This window comes from Schizophyllum commune, assembly GCF_000143185.2.
Source record: "Schizophyllum commune H4-8 unplaced genomic scaffold SCHCOscaffold_14, whole genome shotgun sequence".
Classification (NCBI taxonomy): Eukaryota; Fungi; Basidiomycota; class Agaricomycetes; order Agaricales; family Schizophyllaceae; genus Schizophyllum; species Schizophyllum commune.
The window spans coordinates 499,335-520,466 of NW_026089551.1; the positions used below are offsets into that span (position 1 = coordinate 499,335).

The 21,132-nt window shown below is 57.3% G+C and overlaps 7 protein-coding genes and 1 non-coding gene across 8 annotated transcripts; 5 read left to right on the forward strand and 3 right to left on the reverse strand.

Moving 5' to 3' along the window:
* Positions 1–689: 689 nt before the first annotated feature.
* SCHCODRAFT_0238071 (uncharacterized protein) lies at positions 690–4,416 on the reverse strand (the record flags this gene model as incomplete). Its single annotated transcript, XM_003027248.1, has 8 exons — positions 690–831; positions 890–2,117; positions 2,165–2,277; positions 2,329–2,457; positions 2,506–2,911; positions 3,028–3,044; positions 3,696–3,839; positions 4,379–4,416. The coding sequence occupies 8 exons, from the start codon at positions 4,414–4,416 to the stop codon at positions 690–692; spliced, it is 2,217 nt and encodes a 738-aa protein (XP_003027294.1).
* A 1,507-nt stretch (positions 4,417–5,923) lies between these two features.
* SCHCODRAFT_02673028 (uncharacterized protein) lies at positions 5,924–9,714 on the forward strand (the record flags this gene model as incomplete). The annotated part of the gene is made up of 11 exons (XM_003027076.2): positions 5,924–5,945; positions 6,510–6,511; positions 6,566–6,943; positions 6,995–7,188; positions 7,238–7,400; positions 7,450–7,598; positions 7,648–8,059; positions 8,123–8,282; positions 8,329–8,461; positions 8,507–9,255; positions 9,308–9,714. 11 exons carry the CDS (start codon positions 5,924–5,926, stop codon positions 9,712–9,714), a joined length of 2,769 nt encoding a protein of 922 aa, XP_003027122.2.
* A 301-nt stretch (positions 9,715–10,015) lies between these two features.
* Positions 10,016–11,568, reverse strand: SCHCODRAFT_02681520 (uncharacterized protein; the record flags this gene model as incomplete). The annotated part of the gene is made up of 3 exons (XM_050346740.1): positions 10,016–11,031; positions 11,178–11,208; positions 11,260–11,568. The coding sequence occupies 3 exons, from the start codon at positions 11,566–11,568 to the stop codon at positions 10,274–10,276; spliced, it is 1,098 nt and encodes a 365-aa protein (XP_050197424.1). The 3' UTR covers positions 10,016–10,273.
* A 409-nt stretch (positions 11,569–11,977) lies between these two features.
* SCHCODRAFT_t245 lies at positions 11,978–12,059 on the forward strand. Its single transcript has one exon. It is a non-coding gene; the product is annotated as a tRNA-Arg (tRNA).
* An 11-nt stretch (positions 12,060–12,070) lies between these two features.
* On the reverse strand, positions 12,071–14,253 carry SCHCODRAFT_02642933 (polysaccharide lyase family 1 protein). The gene is made up of 9 exons (XM_003027250.2): positions 13,806–14,253; positions 13,563–13,743; positions 13,312–13,478; positions 13,221–13,260; positions 13,106–13,171; positions 12,923–13,051; positions 12,743–12,832; positions 12,219–12,687; positions 12,071–12,159 (listed from the first exon to the last, which is right to left on the reverse strand). The coding sequence occupies exons 1-8, from the start codon at positions 13,962–13,964 to the stop codon at positions 12,551–12,553; spliced, it is 969 nt and encodes a 322-aa protein (XP_003027296.1). The 5' UTR covers positions 13,965–14,253; the 3' UTR covers positions 12,071–12,159; positions 12,219–12,550.
* A 57-nt stretch (positions 14,254–14,310) lies between these two features.
* Positions 14,311–16,009, forward strand: SCHCODRAFT_02642936 (Metallo-dependent phosphatase). The gene is made up of 3 exons (XM_003027077.2): positions 14,311–14,723; positions 14,805–14,930; positions 14,989–16,009. The coding sequence occupies exons 1-3, from the start codon at positions 14,326–14,328 to the stop codon at positions 15,776–15,778; spliced, it is 1,314 nt and encodes a 437-aa protein (XP_003027123.1). The 5' UTR covers positions 14,311–14,325; the 3' UTR covers positions 15,779–16,009.
* Positions 16,010–16,174: 165 nt separating this feature from the next.
* Positions 16,175–18,055, forward strand: SCHCODRAFT_02642937 (peptidase S33, proline iminopeptidase 1). The gene is given in 13 exon segments (XM_050346300.1): positions 16,175–16,227; positions 16,245–16,264; positions 16,316–16,360; positions 16,413–16,447; positions 16,506–16,582; positions 16,632–16,843; positions 16,892–17,095; positions 17,187–17,255; positions 17,354–17,393; positions 17,476–17,525; positions 17,586–17,637; positions 17,795–17,905; positions 17,983–18,055. 12 exon segments carry the CDS (start codon positions 16,245–16,247, stop codon positions 18,007–18,009), a joined length of 942 nt encoding a protein of 313 aa, XP_050197425.1. The 5' UTR covers positions 16,175–16,227; the 3' UTR covers positions 18,010–18,055.
* Positions 18,056–18,457: 402 nt separating this feature from the next.
* SCHCODRAFT_02556372 (uncharacterized protein) lies at positions 18,458–21,024 on the forward strand. The gene is made up of 4 exons (XM_003027079.3): positions 18,458–18,632; positions 18,684–19,683; positions 19,733–19,938; positions 19,986–21,024. The coding sequence occupies exons 1-4, from the start codon at positions 18,486–18,488 to the stop codon at positions 20,877–20,879; spliced, it is 2,247 nt and encodes a 748-aa protein (XP_003027125.2). The 5' UTR covers positions 18,458–18,485; the 3' UTR covers positions 20,880–21,024.
* Positions 21,025–21,132: the final 108 nt, after the last annotated feature.

The following is a 21,132-nucleotide window of genomic DNA, read 5'->3' on the forward strand; positions in this document are numbered from 1 at the left end:
GGCAAGGGTGTAGAGATGAGAATGTAGGTGCCGATGACGTGGGTGAGGAAGCCAGGAGCGTGTGGTGAGCGCGGTGCGGCTGGTGTGATAGGGAATGCGCTGGCGGTGTTGTAGTTGTCGATCGCGAGCAGTGCGAGATGAGGTGCGGTGGGCGCGCGTGCGATGCAGGCGAAATGAGAGCCGCCGTTGATCATTGTGAAAGCGCGTTATTGGATGCTCGATGTAGTGAGAAAGTTCAGGGCCCGGGATATTGAGCGCTTGAAGTGCCGGAAAAGCATTCGCGATGGGCGGCACCAATGGTGGGACGATCGAGGTGGTGGTGGTGGAAGACAGAGTTGCGAGGTGTGTTTGGCTCAAGTCGTAACGCCACATCAAAACTCGTACAAACAGTCATGCACAATACACTCGGACCCACAAGTTCAAATCTCCGCAGTTCAAGATGTGTATTCACGAGGGTAAGTCGAGGGATATATTGTACTATGGGTGATATATAATAAGGGTGTATATAAGCTGTAAAGTAAGGTAACACGAAGTCCAGATGAAAGAATGAAGGTACAAGGACAACGAGAAGTTGAAGTTCGTCAGTGACATCAGGATAGCGAGAGAGCGTCGTTCGTGAGAGCATTGCGGTCGTAAAGGGAGAAATACCAGCCTTCCAGTGCGGAATATGCGAAAGGATCATAGCTATATCAGCGGCGGCGGCGGCGAGAGGACGAAGAGGTGGAAGTTGAGGCGCGGCTAACGTGAGATGGCGTCGCAGCCTTCGACTCCTGCTGCTTGCGCTTCTTAGCAGGCGGGGGCGGAGGAGCATCGCCCGATGACATCCTCTTGCTATAGCATAGATATCAGTACGGAAACAAGGCTAAAAGGGCATGAGAATATGACGAACCTGCCAGTCTGGGACCTCCGAGTTACACCGGCCATAGCATTGAGAATGCCGCTCAGTTCGACGCATGCAGCTTCCCAATTATCGCGCTGGGTGGTAGTGTAGGTGCCGTGACCGTGTACCGCATCGCCCCACCAGAGAAGCGAGAGCACAATCTGCAGGACACCGTCCTTTCCGCAGGCCTTGTCCAGTCCATTCCAGGTCGTCGCGTCGGCGAGATCTACGCGCGACAGGTCGAGCAAGTAGCTGTTCTGGTTGCGGAGCCCTTCGGGAAGGTGTGCCGCCAGCCAGCCCCACCACTGCTGAGTGTACTCGTCGATGTCCTTGATGAGCATTGGGCGATCGTAGGGGCGGGCAATCTTGAGCCAAGCAGCATACTGCGGCGGGCGTGTCTTCTTGTCACTGATGACCTTGCGGCCCGCGTCCTTCGCTGGAAAGCCATGCGCCTCCTCAAACTCGACGTACGACTTGACGGCATCTCCGAAAGCCGTTGCCCAAGACTGTCCGCGCCTACAAGCTGTGACAGCCAGGCGTACGTGCTCAGACCACGCCGGCATCGCGTTCAGCTTCCATATGTCGTGGATGATGGGAGGAACGTTCGGATGGGAGCCGATTGCCGTGGGCGTAGCGGCCGTACGCAGCACCGGCTGCAGAGAAGCGCTCGCCGGCGGAGGCAGCGCCTGCGATGGCGCATGCGGCTCATCCATTCGCGGCAGGTTCTGCTGACAAGCTGGCGCCTGGATAGCGCGCGACGCAGATTTGGAGACGACGGATGATGCACGAGAAGGCTGAGCCGGCGATGACGCGTGGAGGAACAGAGGCTCGTCCTCGAGGGTAGGGGTCATTGGACGTGGCGCATTATTGAAGTCATTGGTGTTGTCCTGTTCATGGATCATGCGCATCATGTCGTGCTCGCGCTCAAGGCTGTCGTCGACGTGGGCGAAGGAGTTGTTGTCCCCCTCGCGAACGACCTCGACGTTGCTGTCCTCTTGCTCTTGCTCGTGCTCATGTTGTCCAGGTTCGTGCTGACCCTGCTCGTCGTTAACTTCGTTCGCGTCGTATCCGGAGGTTTCGTCATCGTTAACATGGTCGTAGAAGTGGTCGTCGAAGAGGTCGTCCACGCTGGGGGGATTGTCGTCCTGCTCATCGGGTGTTGAATGATCCTCGTTTTCGGCCTCGAGAGGGCCCGTCAACATCGAGGGAAGTGCTCGCGACATGCGTGTCTTCTTGCCTGCCTGAGTGTTAGAGCATGACTGGACTGGAGGACAAGCAACTCACTGAATACATGCTGTCCGTACTCCAGCATCCCCTTCTCCACTTGACGAAACTTCTCTTTAAAGAGCTGCGGCCACTTGGCTTTCGTGAGGGAATCCGCCGGATTGGCATGGACGCTGTCCATCTTCGGTCAGCGACTCGTGCGATCTGTAAGGCTATTCACGCACCTAAAAACTCCAAGATCTCCTCCGTCTTCGGGCATCGGGGCACATATCATGATCGCCGCAATACCCTTGAACGACCCCGCCGCAGCGTCAGCGAACGGTTGAAGGTAAAGGGCAGCCGAATCGTATAACCTGTCGCGCGTTGAGCTGGTGAACACGGCTAAAAGGTCAGGAACGTACCTCTGGAGCTCTTCAGGCGTCGACGGCGCGTTGGGGTTAATCAGCTCGCGAGCCGCTCGCCGTTGCCTGTCCAACTCCTCCGCGTGCATCTTCTCCACCATAGCCTTGTACTCGGGGGGCTCCTTTGCCCAAAACTCGTTCGTAACGCGGTTACGGACACCCATGGTTGTCGGCTTGTCCTCGGAGAAAGGGGCTCCCGCTGACCCGGCTGCCTCCTTCTTCGCCTGCCAGGACTGCATCTCCGCCTGGAAGCGCTCCTCGAAAGTCTTCTTGATACGCTCCGTGTAGCATAGAGTCGAGTAGTATTGGGATGTGCGGGTAGAGACAGTGATCTTCGTCTTGCCGGCAACTTGGGCGAGCGCGACGGCCTGAAGGTCAATTGACACCGTTCGATTATGTTGCTTTGCTTTCCGTCGGTAGTAAGCACTGATGTCCTATGAGAGACGCGTTAGGAGCTAGGACAGTAGCGAGAAGGCAGAACCACGTACAGAAGCCAGCCCGGTGATGCACCTGTGGACGTACCCCCTTTGCAAAGCTCCCTATAAGTTGTAGGTCGTGCTTTTGCAAAGTTGACGAAGTGTTACCTACACAGCCACCACCCCCCCGGGATCTCGCCGGCGACGCCTCCGGGCAGCACCCGATGCGGCATTCGACCCCCCGAGCTCACCGTTCGGGCATTTCCGAGCGTCGCGCAGCCTCCCGCGCCGCGCGCGCGCGATTGATGCGCCCCCCGTGCCTTCCCGCGCGTCAGCCTTGCTTAGTCAGCGCGTCGCGCGGCCTCGCGCGCGCGCACGCGTCGTCGCCGCCTCCGCTGCTCATCGTCCCTCAAGCTCGTAGTAGCAAGACATGTATCATTGTATACCAGTCATACACTGTGTGTACGTACGTGCAAGGAAAAGAAAAAAAGGGGGCAAAAAAGCGCCGGGGAAATTTTTCGCCGGCGCCGCGCGCGTCGTCCAGCCAGTGCAAGCGGACATGAAGAGCGCGCGTCGTAAGCATGATAGGGGGGAGGGGGAGATGTGGAGACGCGAGCTACGCCCCACAGCACGAGCGCGTGCGGCTTGTTCGTCAGGCAGCATCGCGCGGTTGCCCATCTGCATGCTTGTCGACGCGTGCGGATATGCGCGCACGGCCTTTCCCCGCTTGAGACCCGCGGGGCCGTGCAGGCCGCGGAACGTTGGATGGCGTACCTCGCGCCGAGCACCAGCGCCGTGAATTCCCGGTGCGGTGAGTACTCGAACGGCGGGCGCTCAGCGCGGGACACGCGTTCAACGAAGGAGGGGGTGAGAGGGACGACGCAGAGGGGCGCGTGGGTGTCTTGAGGACGCAGAGGGCTGGGGGCGGTTCAAGCAGGCCTGTATGGCGCCAGAATGGTTGTATAGGGCGTAAAATTGATGTTAGTTCAATACTTATATCATAGCGCGTAGCGACGCACCTGAATGCATCTCCAGTAGATGCTCCACCACCTATGGCACGCTTTTACACCGCGCGATGATTGTTGCAGGCCGCCCCTTGCGTGCGTGATCCACCGGGCTGGTCCTATGCGATATGCGCGTCTCACGCGTCGAGGCGCGTCCTTGAGTTCGTGATTAGAGGTCAAATAGGGAGGTGGATGGTAAGAAGAGGTGGAGGGGGATTGAGGGCGACGGGGGGACAATGCGCAGGCGATGATCATGGCAGGAGACCAAGGGACGCGCGGCCGGACGTGTCGGATGACCGGACCGGCACGCCGGCCCGTCGCCCGAAGGTGCTCGCCAGAGCGTCTGGCGCGCGAGACGGTGCGGGGGTGTGCACCGCAGCGGCAAGAATAGCATAAATATGTATGAAATAGATGTCAGTGAGTGAATCTGCGCGCAGGGCATAGCCCACGCACCTGTACTGAGCGCTAGCCCACCCCTGCCTATGCCCCATGTTGTTCCCCTCTTCTTACTCGCGTTCTCACTGGGAGCCCTCACATACAGCTAGATATGGATGATACACGCTCGATTCTGTAGGTGAGACGAGGGGAGGATCGCCAGATGAATCGGCGCAGTAGCGGGGCGCTGATCAAGCACAATCGGAGGATCGGACCGAGCGTCCGAGGCTTGTTGTCGTCGTGCCTCGCGTTCTCGCGAGCACGCGGATCGACGAATAAAGATGCAAAAAAACGTCGTATGGCAAGGGAAGCATAGTCCTAAGGGAATTCCGGGCTGAAATCTATGGTTTTGTGCATAGAATAAGCCGGAAATAGTGTATGTCACAAAGAGAGTAATGCACATATTCCACTCGTGCATAAGAATGAGCCAACGCTATTCTGAAGGGCTACGACCTGGCAGAGCTAGGAAAGTTCATGTTCTATATTTGTAGATAGGTATAGACATGCTATCAGTAGATAATGCACAACGAGGCGCTCTGGATGGATCAGATGAAGCAAAGATCTTGTGAGGTGGCAAGTATCTGGGCAGACAGTGGTCAGTTACTCCTATTTGGAGGATAGGCACAAGAAGGGTCAATGTGCCAGATAGTAAGGCAAGTACCTTGATACACATCGCTCTTCTGTTTGGGCCAGTATTCAGCTGCGATGGATGACAATCGCGTTATCTTCCGTCCCAAGCGCGCTCCAAATGAACGCGTTCGTGACGTGACATAACGCGTCGCTCTCGCGTCCTACCCCCATTTCCGCCTCGCCGCTCGTGTCCGCCACCCTCAACAACCACATAAAGGCGCAGATATGCCTTCTAGAAATGCATAGTGCCCATTCAGGTGCGCTATACCCTCCAATATACGCGGATTCAGCACTAACTACCTCATAGGGTATCAATTTCGACCCCCTCCCCCTCCCCCGCGGCCCATTAGCCCCCTCCCTCGTTCCCCAGTCACCAGATACGCACCCGCCACGATTGGCGACTCGTTCTCCGCGCTTGGGCTCATCAGCAACCGCACGGAAATTGTGCTACAAGAGGTCCGAGTAGGCAGAAGGATGAGCGCGTGCAGCGCGCGAGGATGTAACTCCCCGGTGCGTAAACACGTTCAGTACTTCGATTTCAGCTGACTATTCTATTGTTCGAGTCCACAAAACCTGCAGCAAGTCCGCGCGAGCGCAAATGCGATCGCGGGGAACGTGATCGGCCGGCTTCCCCCCTCCTTCTACCACCACGACCCCCGCGACTTCACTCAAGCACAGCGTCGCCGCTTCTCGCGGCGGCGACGCATATAACCCCCACACGTCACAAGAACGAGCCCGTGCCGCCGCGGGCCAGCCAGCTCGCCACACTGCCGCGCCATCCCCACCTCGCCCAAACAACAGTAGCCGTGCCGGGACGACCGCGGCAAGCCGCCCAAGCGCTTTTCGCGTCCCCCACCCCCTTCTTCGTCCACTTCCGCCTTCCCTTACCCCTCACGCGCGCCGCGATCCCAGTAAAAGGGTCACGAAAAACCCATGCCGCAGCCGCGCGACCAACGTGCGCCGCTTCCCGCGACAACGAGCAGGGCTCTCTCCCTCGCTCTCGGTCGCGGCCAACACCGTCTACCCCTCCCCTTCCCTTCTCACCTTGCCTGCGCGTTCCCGCAGCCCTCCTACGCGGGCTGTGCAACGCGTATAGCGTCGGCGAAAATTTTTCGCCGCCGCTTTCTCATTTTCTTCGTTCTTTGGACGTGTATATACGTGCCACTAGTTTAATTGTATCTATATAGTATTGATACATCTTTATTGAGTCAATTTAGATGCATAGGGCGACGAGCGGCGACGACGCGCACTCGCGCGCGAGGCTGCACAACCCGCTGACTAAGCGAACGCGACGCGCCGGAAGGCGCATCAATCGCGCCCGCACGCGGCGGGAGGCGGCGCGACGCTCGGAAATGCCCGAACGGTGAGCTCGGGGGGTCGCCTGCCACATCGGGCGGTGCCCGGAGGCGTCGCCGGCGAGATCCCGGGGGCAGTGGCTGTGCAGATAAACACTTCGTGAACTTTGCAAAAGCATGACCTACAACTTAGAGGGAACTTTGCAAAGGCTTTAAGACATCAGCTGTGAGGTACGTGGCTGGCGCTGCTCCTCGATCGATTAACTAATTGTATCCGAAGGAATGGAATCCCGAACACGAATGTTTCCGCCGCTCGTCCCTCAAGCGTCTTGGGCAGGTCGTACAGCTTGGCCATCCGCCCGGCGAATGCTGCATACAAGCCGACCGTGGCCATAGCGACTTCACTATAATCGACACGAATGGCGTGCATATTGTAGCTGTCCAATTCTGCGGCTGCGGCAAGAGCGCCGAGAACCACCGCCAACAACTCATGCGAGTTGGCTGGTGGCCGGGAACCATCAAGAATCCTCAGACTTGCGCCACGCTCGCGTGCTTACGCCAATTCCACAAGCTGAACGCATGCAGCAAGATTTCTATACACGAATTTTGGCGTGCGATCGAGCGCCTCACTGACAACACGGGCACGATACACATCAAGGTACGTCTGACCCCTTCGTATGAGATGTACCCAGCGCTAACAAAGACGCAGAGCAAGCGCCAGGTATTCGCCAGCATGATCAATCATTTTCGGCACGTCGTCATGCTCAGGCGCTTCGGGAGGGCCCACGTCGACGACGGCGTGAGTACAACTCCTCAAGGGGGCTTGGCTATCAGATGTCCCGCATGCCCTGAGCCCGGTCGTAACCTACCTCGAGGTTGGCAAGAAGCAGGCCCGGATACGAGGTATGCCCGCGCCGATAGTCTGCGAGGTGTTCAGCTAATAGCATTACAGCTTTCTTTATCAGAAGTTCATCGCTCAAGATGCGAACTTCCGCCTTGCCAACGCAGTCCGCTCGAGCGAGGCGCGAAATCCGCCGCTGGGAGATGGCTGGGCTTACTTCGTCAAGAGGGAACCTTACCTGAAGTATGTGAGCTCATTTGCGAGCGAGGGCGATGTAAGTTTGATGTTGAGCTCACTTGTAAACGCACTGATGGGCTCCACAGATCTCGACGTGCTCGGGCTTCGCCGCGATCTTCCTCGCGAATGCCAAACGTGTGCGCGGTTTGCGCGCAACGGGGGTCGCGGCCGTGATCTGCTCGCGCCACAATATGTTCCTACCGAATGGCATGGGCGATCTGCAGAAAGGCGAACGGTACGTTTCCAGTTCTAGTACTGCTCGACTGCTCTGACGGCTTAGACAGGTTCTGCAACATGACATATGTTCTCGCTTCCGCTCTCGCGCACGAAGAAGTACCCAACGTCGTTTATTCATACGATGTTGCCTGTGTATTCGACAAGAAGCTCAAGGACCGCATTGCTACCCTACCGGCGACCATCCAGGGTCGCATTGCCGACATGGTACTGCGCTACTTCGTCCCCAATTTCCACTTGCCAGCACATCGAGCGGCTTGTCATGCGCTCTATTCATTCCACTTTGGGCTGGGTGTCGGCCGGACGCACGGAGAGACGGTGGAGGAGAACTGGTTCCTCCTCAACAAGTCCGCCGCTCAGACGAAGCCAATGGGTCCTGGTACGCGGCAGCTCACCCTCGAAGATCACGGTGGCTGTCATAACCATGAGATGGATGTTAGCTTAGGTAAGTCACTTCTTCGAGTGCATATCTAACGTGATGTTGAAGCTGCCATAGGTCGATTGTTGCCCCGGAGACTCGTCAAGTCCGTCGTGTCTTTCATGGATTCCTACAACGAGTTTGAACAGCTACGTGACGGAGTTGAGAAGCGCAACGCCCCTCTCGTGCAAGAATGGCTCGAAACCGAGTCGAAGTGGCAACAGGACCGGACGAGCGTGCCGTGTCCTTACGAGTTCACGACGAAAGGTGAGGCTGCACGCATTGGGCGATGACGATGGCTTATTCCCTTCAGTGCGAAACCTTAGAGATGTCGAGCTCTCCCTTCGGCAACAAGAAACCCAGCACACCGCCGATGGCACTCCTGTCCCGCAAGAAATGACTGTGACGTCCTTCATCAAGCTCGGGATTGATGTACAGCATGCCCAGTAAGTGTCGAGCTGTCTACGTCGCCACGTGCTAATGCGTCTCAGGCGCCTCCTTGCGCTCGAGGTCAAAGCCATCAACAACCCGACGAGTACGCAGCAGCTCGCCATATTCAACAAGCGGGTCGCTCTACGCAAATCCGTCGACAAGCTACGCGCTTGGCAGCGCACGTTCATGCCATCGCTTCAAGACAATCTTTCGAGCGCCGACCTTGCGACGTACAACAGGATCCCCGAAGCAATCGAAAATATACGTCTGTTCTTGCCGTCCGAACTCACGGATGCAGCGCGTGCTGCAGCCTGCGCGCCTCACGTCGCCAAAACCGAGATCGCTTTCCGCACCGCAGAGGCAGAAGAGTGTTTGGAAGATCTTCGACGTGGCCTGCGCATACGAACGGCCACGAATCAATATCGCCAGGCCAACGTACGCCAAATCGGTGCAGCGACGCGGGCGCGCCAGGCATTCGACAAGCTGGCCAAACGGATACATACCTCGAAGGTCCGTTATCGCTTTGCTCGCAACTGTTTGCTGCATCTGCGAGGACCTGGAGACTGGGAGAGGCAGTTGCGCGTTCTGCAAGATGAAGATGTACGCGCGTTGAATGAGCGAGCCCTAACGTCGGAGGAGAAAGCTCAACGCGCTGCGGGAAGGTCCCTTGCCGCTGACACTGACTGGACTGCTGCCGACGGTGTCATTCTCGCCGGCGTGGTCAACGCCGGCGAGGGCTCGCGGCGTCTTTCGTGGATATGGTATATGGATTCCGGACAGGGTGCCGGTGATGCTGAACTGAACGAGGGTGAGTGCTTCCTACTCTACATCCGTGTCCTATTGATCCCGTTGTTCGTTAGCTCTTCGAGTCGAGTTTCTCAAGTCGAAAGCTCGCCGTGATCGAGACCGCGAGGAGACGCAGCTGTTGCTAGAGGAGATGCGTCGCACGATCGCGTCGCTAGATCACGATGCCGAACAGTGGCAGCAGCGTGCTCATGCGCGCACGACCTGCGACGAGCTTGTGAAGGATGGCCTTCGGTCGTACGCGCTGGAGCAGTCTATGGTCTGCATCGAGCGGGCAACCGTCCTGGAGGCGAAGTGGAAGCGGCCTAGGGAGGCTGCTAGACTTGCTTTAGAGCTGTTGTTTGACAAGGTTGGGGAGCTGACTGACGAGGATGCACGGCAAGATCTGGAAGATGCTTTGGATGGTGTAGAACGAGATGAACTGGATGACTTAGAGGACGGTAGCCCCCTTGTACCTGAGTAGTACTATACACGACCTTGACTTAGAAGAATTTCGAGTGGATAGCTTGGACATAAAGATGGACCCACATCTGCCACGTGATGCTCCTAAACTGGGTTTTGACGTGTCAGCCTTCTTGCTCTCTTCCACCATCACCAGTCGCGCTACGTGTCGACTGCATCACGCTCACTTCCTTTTTCTTCACCTCCGTCGCTGCCGCCGCCGCCGTTGGCCACGCTCTTAGACTGTACGACCCCGAGTCTTCCACCATCGCGCTCAACAGCGCATCGGTCCAGCATTTGCTCCGGTCTCTCCACGACCGATCGACCGGCCCTTTGCAGTGTCCATCCTGCACTCTTCCCATCACCCTCATCTACACACCCACATCCTCGTCCCCGCCGGCTCCCGCCATGGACGCGTCAACGTACCCAAAGACCCTCTGTCGCGTGCATGCCATGATACACGGCACGTCTGTGCCGCCGTATGCATACATGCAAGCCTCCTGCCTTGTCGGGATGAGCTACGCGCACGTCAAAGCACGTACAGCACGTTGCTACAACGGCTTCGCGCGCTGCTCGACGTATCATCCCGAACGACATCCCAGGCAATGCGCGAGGACCGGCGCGAGCGCGGCCCGACCTCCCGGCACTTGCTCGTGTGACGCTGCGCCTAGGTGCACGAGTAGCGCAGGGCAGGGGCGTTGTCTGGTGGGCGTGTTGACGTATGCGGTAGCTGCCGAGTACACGCAGCCCGACAGCTGGTGCTCGTGCAGATGAGCCGGCCGTGCGTGCACGGTGATGAGCGAGCGCACACCGCTTGCCGAGAGCGTGGCGAGCTGCAAGCGCGCAGCTGTATGTTCGACTACGAGGAGGGCAACAGCGAGGAACCGGGTGCGGGATACCCATTGCGAGCATGCACGGGGTGGCTGGTGGGCCGACGCGGTGGGAGGAGCGTGGGAAGAGGCGGGAACGGGAGGCGAGGGATCGCAGGTGCACGTGCGAGCGCGATGGATGGTGCGAGCCCGACGCGCTAGGTAGTGGGGCAAGCCGTGTGCGTGGCGAGATGGCTGGGCGATGCTACACGACGCGGCGGGAAGGGCGGGGCGACGCGGCGGGGCAATGCGGCGGGAGGGCGGGGCGACGCGGCGGGAGGGCGGGGCGACGCGGCGGGAGGAGCGTGGGAAGTTTCGGGAGGCGGGCTGCACGTGCGCGCGCGCGTCGGAGGGCGGGACGACGACGACGACGACGACGACGACGACGACGGTGCACGCGCTGCTGGCGACGACGACGGGGACCACGGCGATGGCCGAGGATGCAGGAGGGTACGGCACTGTCCGAGTAGCTGTAGCTATAGTAGTTTTCTCAGTCAGTTGTTGCATCAGTTGATGCAACAAAGGCCTAAGAGCTCAGGCCTATAAGTTCAGGCCAGTGATGCATCAGTTTCCCCTGAGGGCTCAGGGGACTGTTGCATCATTCATAGGGACTGACCTCGCTTGAGGACTCTGTTGACCCCCTTAAGCTGTGTTATCGTCAGTTGCTTGACCACGCTGCACGATGGAGGGCAACGCACCAAGGGATTATAGAGCGATGCCTCATTTACCAAGGGCCCCAATCGGTATCGAACGTCCGGCGTAGGAGTAGGCGCCTTGGGTACAAATTCCTCAAGAAATTCCTTATATTTCTTCCTTCCAATCGTGTATCCGTGCATGGCTTCGGCCAGAAGGGATCGACGGTCGTGTAAGGGAAGCGGTTGGCCCTTGTCGTAGGCAAACTGGCTGCTGTTAGACCTAACTGGCGTGCCGCTCGGTAGCGATTCCGACCGGAGGAGGAATTGAGCGAGCGAAGACGATCGCTGGGGAGTGGAGGGGACTGCGGACATGGTGGCAGAAGGGTCAGCCCTGGCACGCGGTGGAAGAGACAAAGCTGCGCACCCTCTTCAGGTGTTTATATATGCACGCCTAATCACCCCACGTGCTCAAACAAACGATAAGCCTGACTTGGCCCGACAGATGGTGGTTGTTGACAAGACGCGCTTTGATGACGCCTCGAGGTCGCGAGGCAGTCACGTGATCTACACGAGGCACAATGTTTCACCCTCAAATGGAAGCCCCTATTCGTTCGGAGGTAAACTCAGCCGTCGTGACAAGTCGAGCAATAAAGAATTGGCCGCAGCCATTGCCGGGCTGACATGAGGACTGATATCATCTCTTTCATATCGATTTCATCTGTTCTTTCGATGCGCAAAAAAAGCAGGTTATTATTCCAAGTCAGGCAGGGACAATGCCATCGCCCGAGTTGTCTAATGGTCATGATATCGCTTTCCGGTAGGGAGATAGGCGGAGGTTGCGGGTTCGAATCCCGTCTCGGGTTGCTTTTTGAGCCTCAGATGGGATGAATGAGCTCAGATACAGAACAAGGGGAGTGGGACCACGCCCGACAATCGAAAGCCCATTGCCACACGCGCGAAAGTCTTTTGAAACGTTACAGTTGAGCCTCCGCATTCCGCGAAAACAATGTTGACGGGCTTACACGTCTTCTCTTTGCATTGTTCTCAATCACCCGGCGATTCGGCAGTGATCTGCACGCGCAAAAGGCCAGCGAACCATCTCGCATCTCGGAGACATTGATCGGACCACGGGTCCCGGCTCGGTTACAGACTGCGGCGCACGGCTGTCTGACTCGGACAATGGAATGGCCATATTAGTGCAGAGTGGCATGGCCGTTTCATCGGCATCGATTGACAGGCCCGGTAGAGAGGCATGGTCGAGGTCTTTCATATCTGGCCTTTCGAAGGCGCCGTCGTCCCTGCCATGCGCTCGGCAAGCCCAAGTCCCCTGGCGACAGCCTCACTTGAGGCGACGTTACAACTTGCCTACCCCTGCCCCGGCCTGCACCGCCGCCTGCACTTCGTCAAGTGGTGTAAGCGTGTACGCATACGGTACGCTCGTGAAGGTCCCCGTCTGCGTGAGATTGATCTCGCCGCTGCCCCAGTCATTGTCTGTCGAAGCATTCGTCAGAGTTATCCTTCCGGTTCGGTGCTGACGCCTCCGTACCTGCGCCCAAGTTCGCGTACCCATCAGGCTCGTAGTCGCCCTCGGGGTCCTCCGGCGAGTCGTCTGGGATGACGAATCCGTATGTCGAGACTGGTGTTGAAGAAATAAACGCAGATGATGAACCGGACCACGCCGTCAGAAATGCGAGCCAACGCAATATTTGTGAGGACTGCCACTCACGCGGTTCGGTTGAGTTCACAAAGACGTTGCCCTCGATGAGCACTTCGGCGTCCGAGCGCGAGTGGATTCCTTGCGATACGATATCCTCGAAAAGGTTGTTGTAAGAGTGGACGTGGGCGAAGCGGGCGGCTGTATCGACTCTCTGCATAAGGCAAAGTCAAATGGTGAGATGACGAAGCCTACCGGGCGTCCTCGTATGGATGTTCTTGAAGTAGTTGTGGTGGTAGGTAATGTGGAATTTGCCGGTGTCTCATACCCGCGGTCAGTGAACATGTCGGTCAACCTGCTTTCCACTTACCTTCGTCAGCGTTGTCAGGATCTGCGCCGATCAGGGAGCACTACAGATGATGGAGTGAGCAAGCGTTCAGTGTCCAAAGCGTTTGACTGACCTTGTAGTGATCATGGAAATAGTTATACGACACCGTGATGAAGTCGCAGCCGTGTGTTATGTCCAGCAGCCCATCGTAGTAGTCGAATCCGTGATCCGTGTCCGAGAAGAACTCGTTGTGGTCGATCCATACGTTCGTGCTTTCTTGGATGCTAATGGCATCGTCGCCTACAGATAATTTCGTTAACCCTCAGCTGTGAACGATGGGTCCGGATCGAGAGACAGGAAAAGCAGCCCTACACGACCACATACCTACGATCTTATTGATGACCAGGTTCTGCACGATGACATTTGACGCGTCCTCGATGCGAAGCCCACCACCGGTGATGACTGCGTCCGAACCTATCCCGAATATACTGGTGTTGCTAGCGACATTGAGACGGTCGTCGAGCTCGAGGGGTCCCGAGAGGTATACGACGGTGGGCTCGTCTTGCTGGCGATTAAGAATACTGTCAGCACGATTTTCCGAACAAAGAAGGTGTGGCGTGGGCTTACCACGATAGCAGTCTCGAAGGCCGCAGCCGACGACACAGTAATAGTAGTACCGCCAGAGCCGCCAGTGACACCTCCGTTCTCGGTGGCGTACCCGTCTTGCGCAGCGGCATAGTGGGTCCAAGAGAGTAAGGAAGCTAAGAGGACGACGAGGAGGTACATGTCAGATGAGGCGCAGAGATACTGGAGGTGCTAAGCGTTCGGATATGCAGGCAAAGACATTTATACGACCAGCTTCATGAATCGCGGGGGAATGAGAAGCCAGCTGTCAGGGAGAGTGCGGGCCGCTGCCCGCTACCAGCATGCCAACGCCTCACGCGCGCAGGTTCGTTCTCAGCCCAGCTATAAGGTGAGAGCCTGTGTCGCAAGTTTAGACATGGCGCTGCCCCGAAAGCTGGAGTGAGCGGATGATATTGAGGAAGCAGCACGAGACACGATGGTGGTCAGAAGCAACTCGCGCACAAACAACAAGTCCTTCCCAATCGGGAACCAAAGCAGCTTTGCTTCCGCCATCATCACCATCATGGCGCCCGGCCGGCTACATCTGAGCGCGCTGGCGCTCCTGCTCGCGGTCGCGTTCTACTACTTGGACCTGACGTCGCTGGTCCCGACGAGCTTGCTGCTGCATCTCCCGACCTCCGTGGCGAATGTGCTGGGCGGGGAGCAGGTTGTGCTGCAGGCGGCGCAGGAAGTCGACGGACAACGACAGGCGGTCTTCGAGCAAGCATCAACGCAGGCTGAAGAACATCCCCCCTTCGACGCTCCTCCTTCCTTCAAACGCCACATAGTTGCCGTGGGCGACCTGCACGGCGACCTCCCGAATGCGCTCAAGGTCCTCAAGTTCTCGGGCGTGATCGACGAGGCGGGCGACTGGACAGGGATTCCGGACTTCTTTGTGCAGACAGGGGATATAATAGATAGGTGAGTGGGATGGTGGACTTGCTAAGGTCAATGGCCGTGTCCCGCAACCGCCGTCGGTGACGTTGCGCTAACGCATACCAGAGGCGACGATACGATCCCGTTGTTTGACCTTATGGACAAGCTGCGCGCGCAGGCGCCTGAAACCGGAGGTCAGGTCCTGTCGCACCTTGGGAACCACGAATGGATGAATGCGATTGGGGATTGGAGGTGCGTGGCGTACCGTCGTTGATCATAAGCTACACGTAGCTAACGTACCCTCCCTCAGATATGTGTATCCCTCCGAGATCAAGACCTTCGGTTCTGTCAAGGAGCGACAAGACATGCTCTCCACCGGTCGCATCGGCAACACCTGGGCTGCGAACTACACTACCGCTTCCCGCTTACCTCTTCACCCCGCTCTCGGTCCGCCGAACACGCCCTATCCCAATACCGAGCAGCCATCTGCAAGCCCTCTTCTCTCACATGTCGCGCTTTCCTTCGTTCACGGCGGCCTCTCGCCCACATACAGCAACCTCTCCCCCTTCCCCTCCCGCATCAACGACCTCTCGGATTCCCTCCTGCGCAAGCTCCAGCGCCGCACTCAGCCTCCACCTCATCCGCCCGCCGCGTACCCTGGCCTACCTCACAGCACCACAGACGAAGAGGCTGAGCTCTATGGCGCCGATGGCCCGCTGTGGTACCGCGGCTGGGCGTTGGGCACCGAGGCCGAGGTGTGTGCCGCGGTGGACGGCGTGCTCAACAAGACTGGTACCCGACGCATGATCATGGGCCACACGCCGGACTTCCACGGGATTGTGTCGCGGTGCGAGGGGAAGATTATCATCATTGACACGGGGATTAGCCATGCGTATGGCGGGGCGCTGTCGGCGCTGGAGGTCTTGTATGAGTTGGCGCCGGTGAGGAAGGTGGAAGAGGTAAAGGATAGTGAGGAGGAGGCATGGGTGTATAGGGAACGAGAGGTGGTGAACGCGCTGTATGTGGATGGGAAGGAGCTCATCGCGGATGATGTGCGGGAGTTGACGCTCAAGGCTAACGATCTGACCATTGTGTCGTAGCGTAGTAGCGTGGGGACTGTAACTTATTTGCTTGCTGTGTATCGGATAGTGTGTTCGGACATCGCTAGTTTGCCTGGCACTCGAACTTCAATGTCTCCCAATACCTCGTCAATACTTTACACGTGTAGATGACCTCCCGGCGCGTTCCATCTTGTCTCTTACCATCATGCTCAGGTTGTGTTGTGCGTCGAGTCCTCGTAGGACCATTCTACCCAGTCAACACGAGCTCTTCCAGCTTCAGTCTACGTCACTGAGACAGTTCGCCCCAAGACGCGCCTATGCATGTGATCGTGCACACATTCGGACACAATACGGCTCAGGCGCCCCTGCCAGCGCCAACTCAGTCTCCAAGACCCTTCCGGTGCCTCAGCATAAGCTCCTTCCCTTCCTGCACCCACCATCTACTCGATTCCTCCACTCGCACTCATCATACCCATCGCACCCATCGCTTTCACCGTCAAGCATCATGTACCCGCCCATTGAGCCGTGCGCGAGCCTCGGACCCTTTGCCATCGCCCGCGACTGATCCGTCGACAGATATGAGAGTGGCAAGCTGAAGGTGTCCGATCGGCACACGCTGCAGTGAGTGTGGCTGCTACGAGGAGTGAGGTACGGCAAGGCTCATTGCCTGAAGCTACGAGGTGTGCGGGAATCAGAAAGGGAATCCAGGTGCGTCGTTGCTTGCTGTTAGGACGCAGGGAATCAAACTCAATTACCTCTCTTGCAGTCGTCTTCCTCCACGGAGGCCCCGGCGGCGGCTTCGATCCCCAAGATCGCAGCTTCTTCAACCCGGAGAAGTACAAGGTGCTGTTCTCGACCAACGACACGACCACAGCGCGCTCACGCCACACAGATCATCCTCCTCGACCAACGCGGCTCAGGGAAGTCCACGCCGCACGCGTCGCTCGAGGAGAACACGACGTGGGACCTCGTGAAGGACATCGAGAAGTTGCGCGAGGAGCTCAAGATCGACAAGTGGCACGTCTTCGGCGGCTCGTGGGGCTCGACGCTGTCGCTCGCGTACGCGCAGACGCATCCGGAGCGCGTGAAGACGCTGGTGTTGCGGTGTGTGCCCCTGCTCCTCGTCAACGCGCCTGACTTAGCTTTCTTCAGTGGTATCTTCACCCTCCGCAAATCCGAGCTGCACTTCTTCTACCAGAACGGCGCGTCGCATCTCTTCCCAGAGGCATGGGACGAGTTCCTCGCGCCCATTCCAGAAGAGGAACGCGGGGATATGGTTCTCGCGTACCATGCGCAGTTGAATTCGGTCGACCCGGATGTGCGCACCCGCGCGGCGAAGGCTTGGTCCAAGTGGGAGTGAGTAGTCTTGATTTGGTTCCTTATCATCGACTGGGGCTCCCGCAGTCTCAGCCGGTCAGATCAGTGGGCTGACCCACATTCTGCACAGGATGGCCACCTCCCGCCTATACGTCTCCCCAGAATACATTGCTCGCGCCGAAGCGGATGAGTTCGCGCTGTAAGTTGGCGAAAGCGTTCCTCCGGCCTCTTCGGTGTCCACCTCACCTTTGTGATTCTCCTCACCTGAAACTCGTCGCTGACGTGCAGCACTCTCAGCGCGTTCGCACGGATTGAGAACCACTACTTCATCAACAATGTATGTCGATTCTCCTCATCGCTACCGAGCACCAACTGGCCTGCTCGCTCGCCAAACCCTTCTGACCTTACGCGTTCGTCAGGGCTTCATGCGCGACGGGCAGTTGCTGGAGAAGCAGGAGATCGACAAGATGTGAGCGCTGAGCTCGTGTTCTGTCTTCCTGAGAAATTGGCTGACCGACTGTATCCTCAGCCGCCACATCCCAACGGTGGTCGTGCAGGGGCGGTACGATGTTGTTTGTCCGGTCAGTGGTTGATTTTTTTTCAAACCCGACGATTTCGTTCTACAGCCACCGCCTCGCCGCCTTCGTTTTTTTGACACTTACATCTCCTTTCCGTCACTGACAACTCCGTCCCGTCACAAACGCCCCCTTCTCGCTGACATCATTTTCATCCACCAAGGCAACGACCGCCTGGGCGCTTAAGAAGGTCTTCCCTGAAATCGAGCTGCACATCGTCCCCGACGCGGGCCACTCGGCGCGCGAGCCAGGGATCGCGAAGTTGCTGGTGGAGGTGAGTGTGGACGGGCTTTAATGCTTCGATCATGCGTCGTGTAAGGAAGGCGTTACTGACGAACCCATACGATGCAGGCTACGAACAAGTTTGCGGATCTGTGAGAGTGGTAGTTCGCGACGTGAAAGGGACTGGACGATCTATGGGGGCAATTGAATGTACTTGTAGTGATTGAATGTGGGTGGGATGCTGTGCAACGAGCATCACAGAGCTCACTCAAACTCGCTCTTTCCCGGCCGACACAAGTGCACACTGCCTGCCTGACGGCTCGCTTTCGTTCGGGCTGGTGCTTTAATCTGAACACGTTCTCCCGCGGTTCATGCTTCATCTTTGTCAGACACGTCACTGCGGAGGACTAGAGTTGAGAACAAGTTGGAAAGGCATCGCCTCGTGGCGACCACGTGACATGCGCTCGAAATTCCCATCATCAAAGTCTGACTGCGCTTGTCCACAACCATCGTCTGCAGGATCACATATCACTTCTTCCTGTCGTCCTGCCCCCCTCAAGAGCCACGAATAACTCGCTACTAATATTGGCCCTCATTACGGACAAGAAGATCAGTGGCGTGCAACATCGGGCATGAACATGCGCAAATGCACGATCGCTAGCATGAATTACGAGGAGTTCCTCGAGGAATTTGTTCCGACGGCGGAGTCTCCCACCGAGAGTACTCATTACAGACTGGAGGACGCTATCAGCGATGCGAAAACATCGTGGCCACCCTTGGTGCGCTCAACATATTCACACTGGTGGCAGAGTAACCTGACGCGCTCCTAGATCACAGGAATCAGTAGAGTTTTGACGAATCACCGCATTATGGACCCCTCCGCACATGCTTCCGAATCTGAAGTGGATTTGTCCGCTCACCCGGGTGTCTATGTTGACCTGCGAGATTGCACGCAATACAACGAGGCAGTGCCAGACTTGGTTGAAGACTACCTGGACTTCGACATCTTCGATAACTCTGTGGACCTTGGCGCCTTGACATTGGAGGCCACCGACAAGGGCAGAGACGTGGCCAAACAAGTGATGGCGTATCTTGCAAAGATGCACAATCGTCAGCATCGTCTCTTCTCGCTCTTCCTCTTCGTCAATGCTGGCTACTTTCGCATTATCAGCATGGATCGGGGCGGTCTCATCGTGTCTGACAAACGAATCTGGGATGAAAGCGATCGGTTTTGGGACCTCGACGACCTTCTTCATCGCTTCGACAACCTTTCTCCCGAAGAGCAGGGGTCGGACTCGACCGTGCGCCCGGTTCCGAAGGAGGACGCCATCCTTGAAGCCCGCGCTCGCGCCGCCCTCGAATCGTATGTTCTTCCGTACAAACGGGAGTTGCCCGTCCTCGAGATGAAGGTGCCTGTCGACTCAGGAGCAAAGTCTGGGTGGCGCTCCTTCTACGTCTGGGCTCCCGAACGCGATGCGTACGGTATCTGCACCCGTGCAACGCTGAGCTGTCCTGCATGGTGCCCAAGAGAGGACAGGGTCTTCTTCCTGAAGGATTCGTGGCGGCCTTTGTACGCGGAGCGCGAGGCCGACGTCATTAGGCAGCTCAACGAGCACGGCGTACGCTGCGCGCCAGAACTTGTATGCGGCGGTGATCTCCCGGACCAGCAGACCAAAACGCATGTGTACCTTGTCGACGGGCACAAGGTCGGTCCAGACAGAGAATGTCGTCCACGCGTCCATCACCGCCTAGTGGAGCACTTTTATCGTCCGCTTTGGGAGTTCAGGGATTCCAAGCATCTCTTACAGATCTTGGACAACGCGTGCACATGTGAGCGACCTTCGATTCAGGCTTAGCTATCTATGCTGACCCTTTCTAGGTCATCGGGACGCCGTCGAGAAGTGCCATAAACTTCATCGTGATCTCAGCTTCCGCAATATCACGTGGGACGATGAGAAGCAGGAAGGCGTTCTCGTCGACTGGGATCGGTGTGCACAGACACCGACGCTGGCCGACATGGACGAAGATCCTCGTCTCGATCCTCTAGCTGAACTTCCCAGGAAGTCAGACCGCCCTGAACGCACGGTACTTGCACTTTGTTTGTGCGCTGCTCTTACTGACAACCTATGTAGGGAACGTGGCCATTCATTTCGACCCTGTCGCTGAAGACACCTGGGAAGCTGCACACCGTGCAGGACGATCTAGAGTCCTTATTCTGGGTCGCCCTCTACATGATTCTTCTATACTTCCCTTGCGAAGATATCAACCTTGTCCACTTCATCGACAAAATCTTCTACGAGGTTGAAGTTCCAGGGTTCTTAGGGGACGAAATGGCTAGAGGAGGTTCTCACAAAGGCTTATTCCTCGAAGGCGTTGCATACAAGGAAACTTACAACCTCCCGGTCAGCATTTGTGAAGCGCTGGTCGTATGGATCGGGATGTACCGCACTCTCATCAATGACTGGGTTCGACATAGCGTCAATGTCTCGTATCTGCGCCGCAGGGTCGACCAGTTTGAGAAAGGGACGGTCCTTGACCTGCTGGGGCGAGCTGACGTTGTTCGCAAGTACCTCACTCAGGCCGAGCTCTCCCAGCCCGACCTCCGCAACTACGACACGCTCCAGAACAAGTGGAGGAAACTCATGGAGAAAGGGGAAGAATACGGGCTGTTCAAGGACAGCGATCGCCTCACCGACGAGGATCACCAGCATTCGCCTGAACACGTTCTCAAGCTCTATAGGACCACCGGTGTGGTCACGGATAGACAGGCGGTGTTTGACCCGGTTGGCGCCAACCAGCAGGACACTGCGGCGCGCAGCCAGGGCAGTCCCGGACAGTTGGGCCAAGGGACTTGCAGGAAGCGCAATAACGACGAGCGGCAAACAGCCAGCTCACGAGGCACAACGCTTCTGGGATCTAGGCAGTCCGACAATCGGAGCGAAGGCGATACCGAGGACGAGTATTCCTGCAAGCGACCTACGAAGCGCGCCCGGAAGTCCACTCAGAGCGGCGGCAGCAGCGATTGAGCACCAGACTTTGTCATGGCGGTTGCTATAGATTTACGAGCTACTCGGTGCACTCGACCACCTATGTAGCCTCGTATACGTATACTTAGTACCGTGTTATGCATCATTACCATCCTTGGCATGTAGTTGATGTGTTGATTCCAAGAATGTTTATCTATCATCGGAGCCCTGCGTCAGTAACCTGGCCTCTTCAGATTAACATCGGGACTGCAACTCATGAAGCACCTGGTGCTTCTCGACGGTTGGGAAACAA

Bases quoted from the DNA above. Each gene is read 5' to 3' on its own strand.
- SCHCODRAFT_02642933 (XM_003027250.2), bottom strand. From the start codon at position 13,964: ATGTACCTCCTCGTCGTCCTCTTAGCTTCCTTACTCTCTTGGACCCAC. The intron at 13,744-13,805 runs GTAAGCCCACGC...CTTAATCGCCAG, and splicing joins CCTTCGAGACTGCTATCGTG to CAAGACGAGCCCACCGTCGT. The intron at 13,479-13,562 runs GTATGTGGTCGT...AATTATCTGTAG, and splicing joins GGTCATCAATAAGATCGTAG to GCGACGATGCCATTAGCATC.
- SCHCODRAFT_02556372 (XM_003027079.3), top strand. From the start codon at position 18,486: ATGAACATGCGCAAATGCACGATCGCTAGCATGAATTACGAGGAGTTC. The intron at 18,633-18,683 runs GTGCGCTCAACA...ACGCGCTCCTAG, and splicing joins AAACATCGTGGCCACCCTTG to ATCACAGGAATCAGTAGAGT. The intron at 19,684-19,732 runs GTGAGCGACCTT...GACCCTTTCTAG, and splicing joins CTTGGACAACGCGTGCACAT to GTCATCGGGACGCCGTCGAG.
- SCHCODRAFT_02642937 (XM_050346300.1), top strand. From the start codon at position 16,245: ATGTACCCGCCCATTGAGCC. The intron at 16,583-16,631 runs GTGCTGTTCTCG...CACGCCACACAG, and splicing joins TCAACCCGGAGAAGTACAAG to ATCATCCTCCTCGACCAACG. The intron at 17,906-17,982 runs GTGAGTGTGGAC...CATACGATGCAG, and splicing joins TCGCGAAGTTGCTGGTGGAG to GCTACGAACAAGTTTGCGGA.
- SCHCODRAFT_02642936 (XM_003027077.2), top strand. From the start codon at position 14,326: ATGGCGCCCGGCCGGCTACATCTGAGCGCGCTGGCGCTCCTGCTCGCG. The intron at 14,724-14,804 runs GTGAGTGGGATG...AACGCATACCAG, and splicing joins ACAGGGGATATAATAGATAG to AGGCGACGATACGATCCCGT. The intron at 14,931-14,988 runs GTGCGTGGCGTA...ACCCTCCCTCAG, and splicing joins AATGCGATTGGGGATTGGAG to ATATGTGTATCCCTCCGAGA.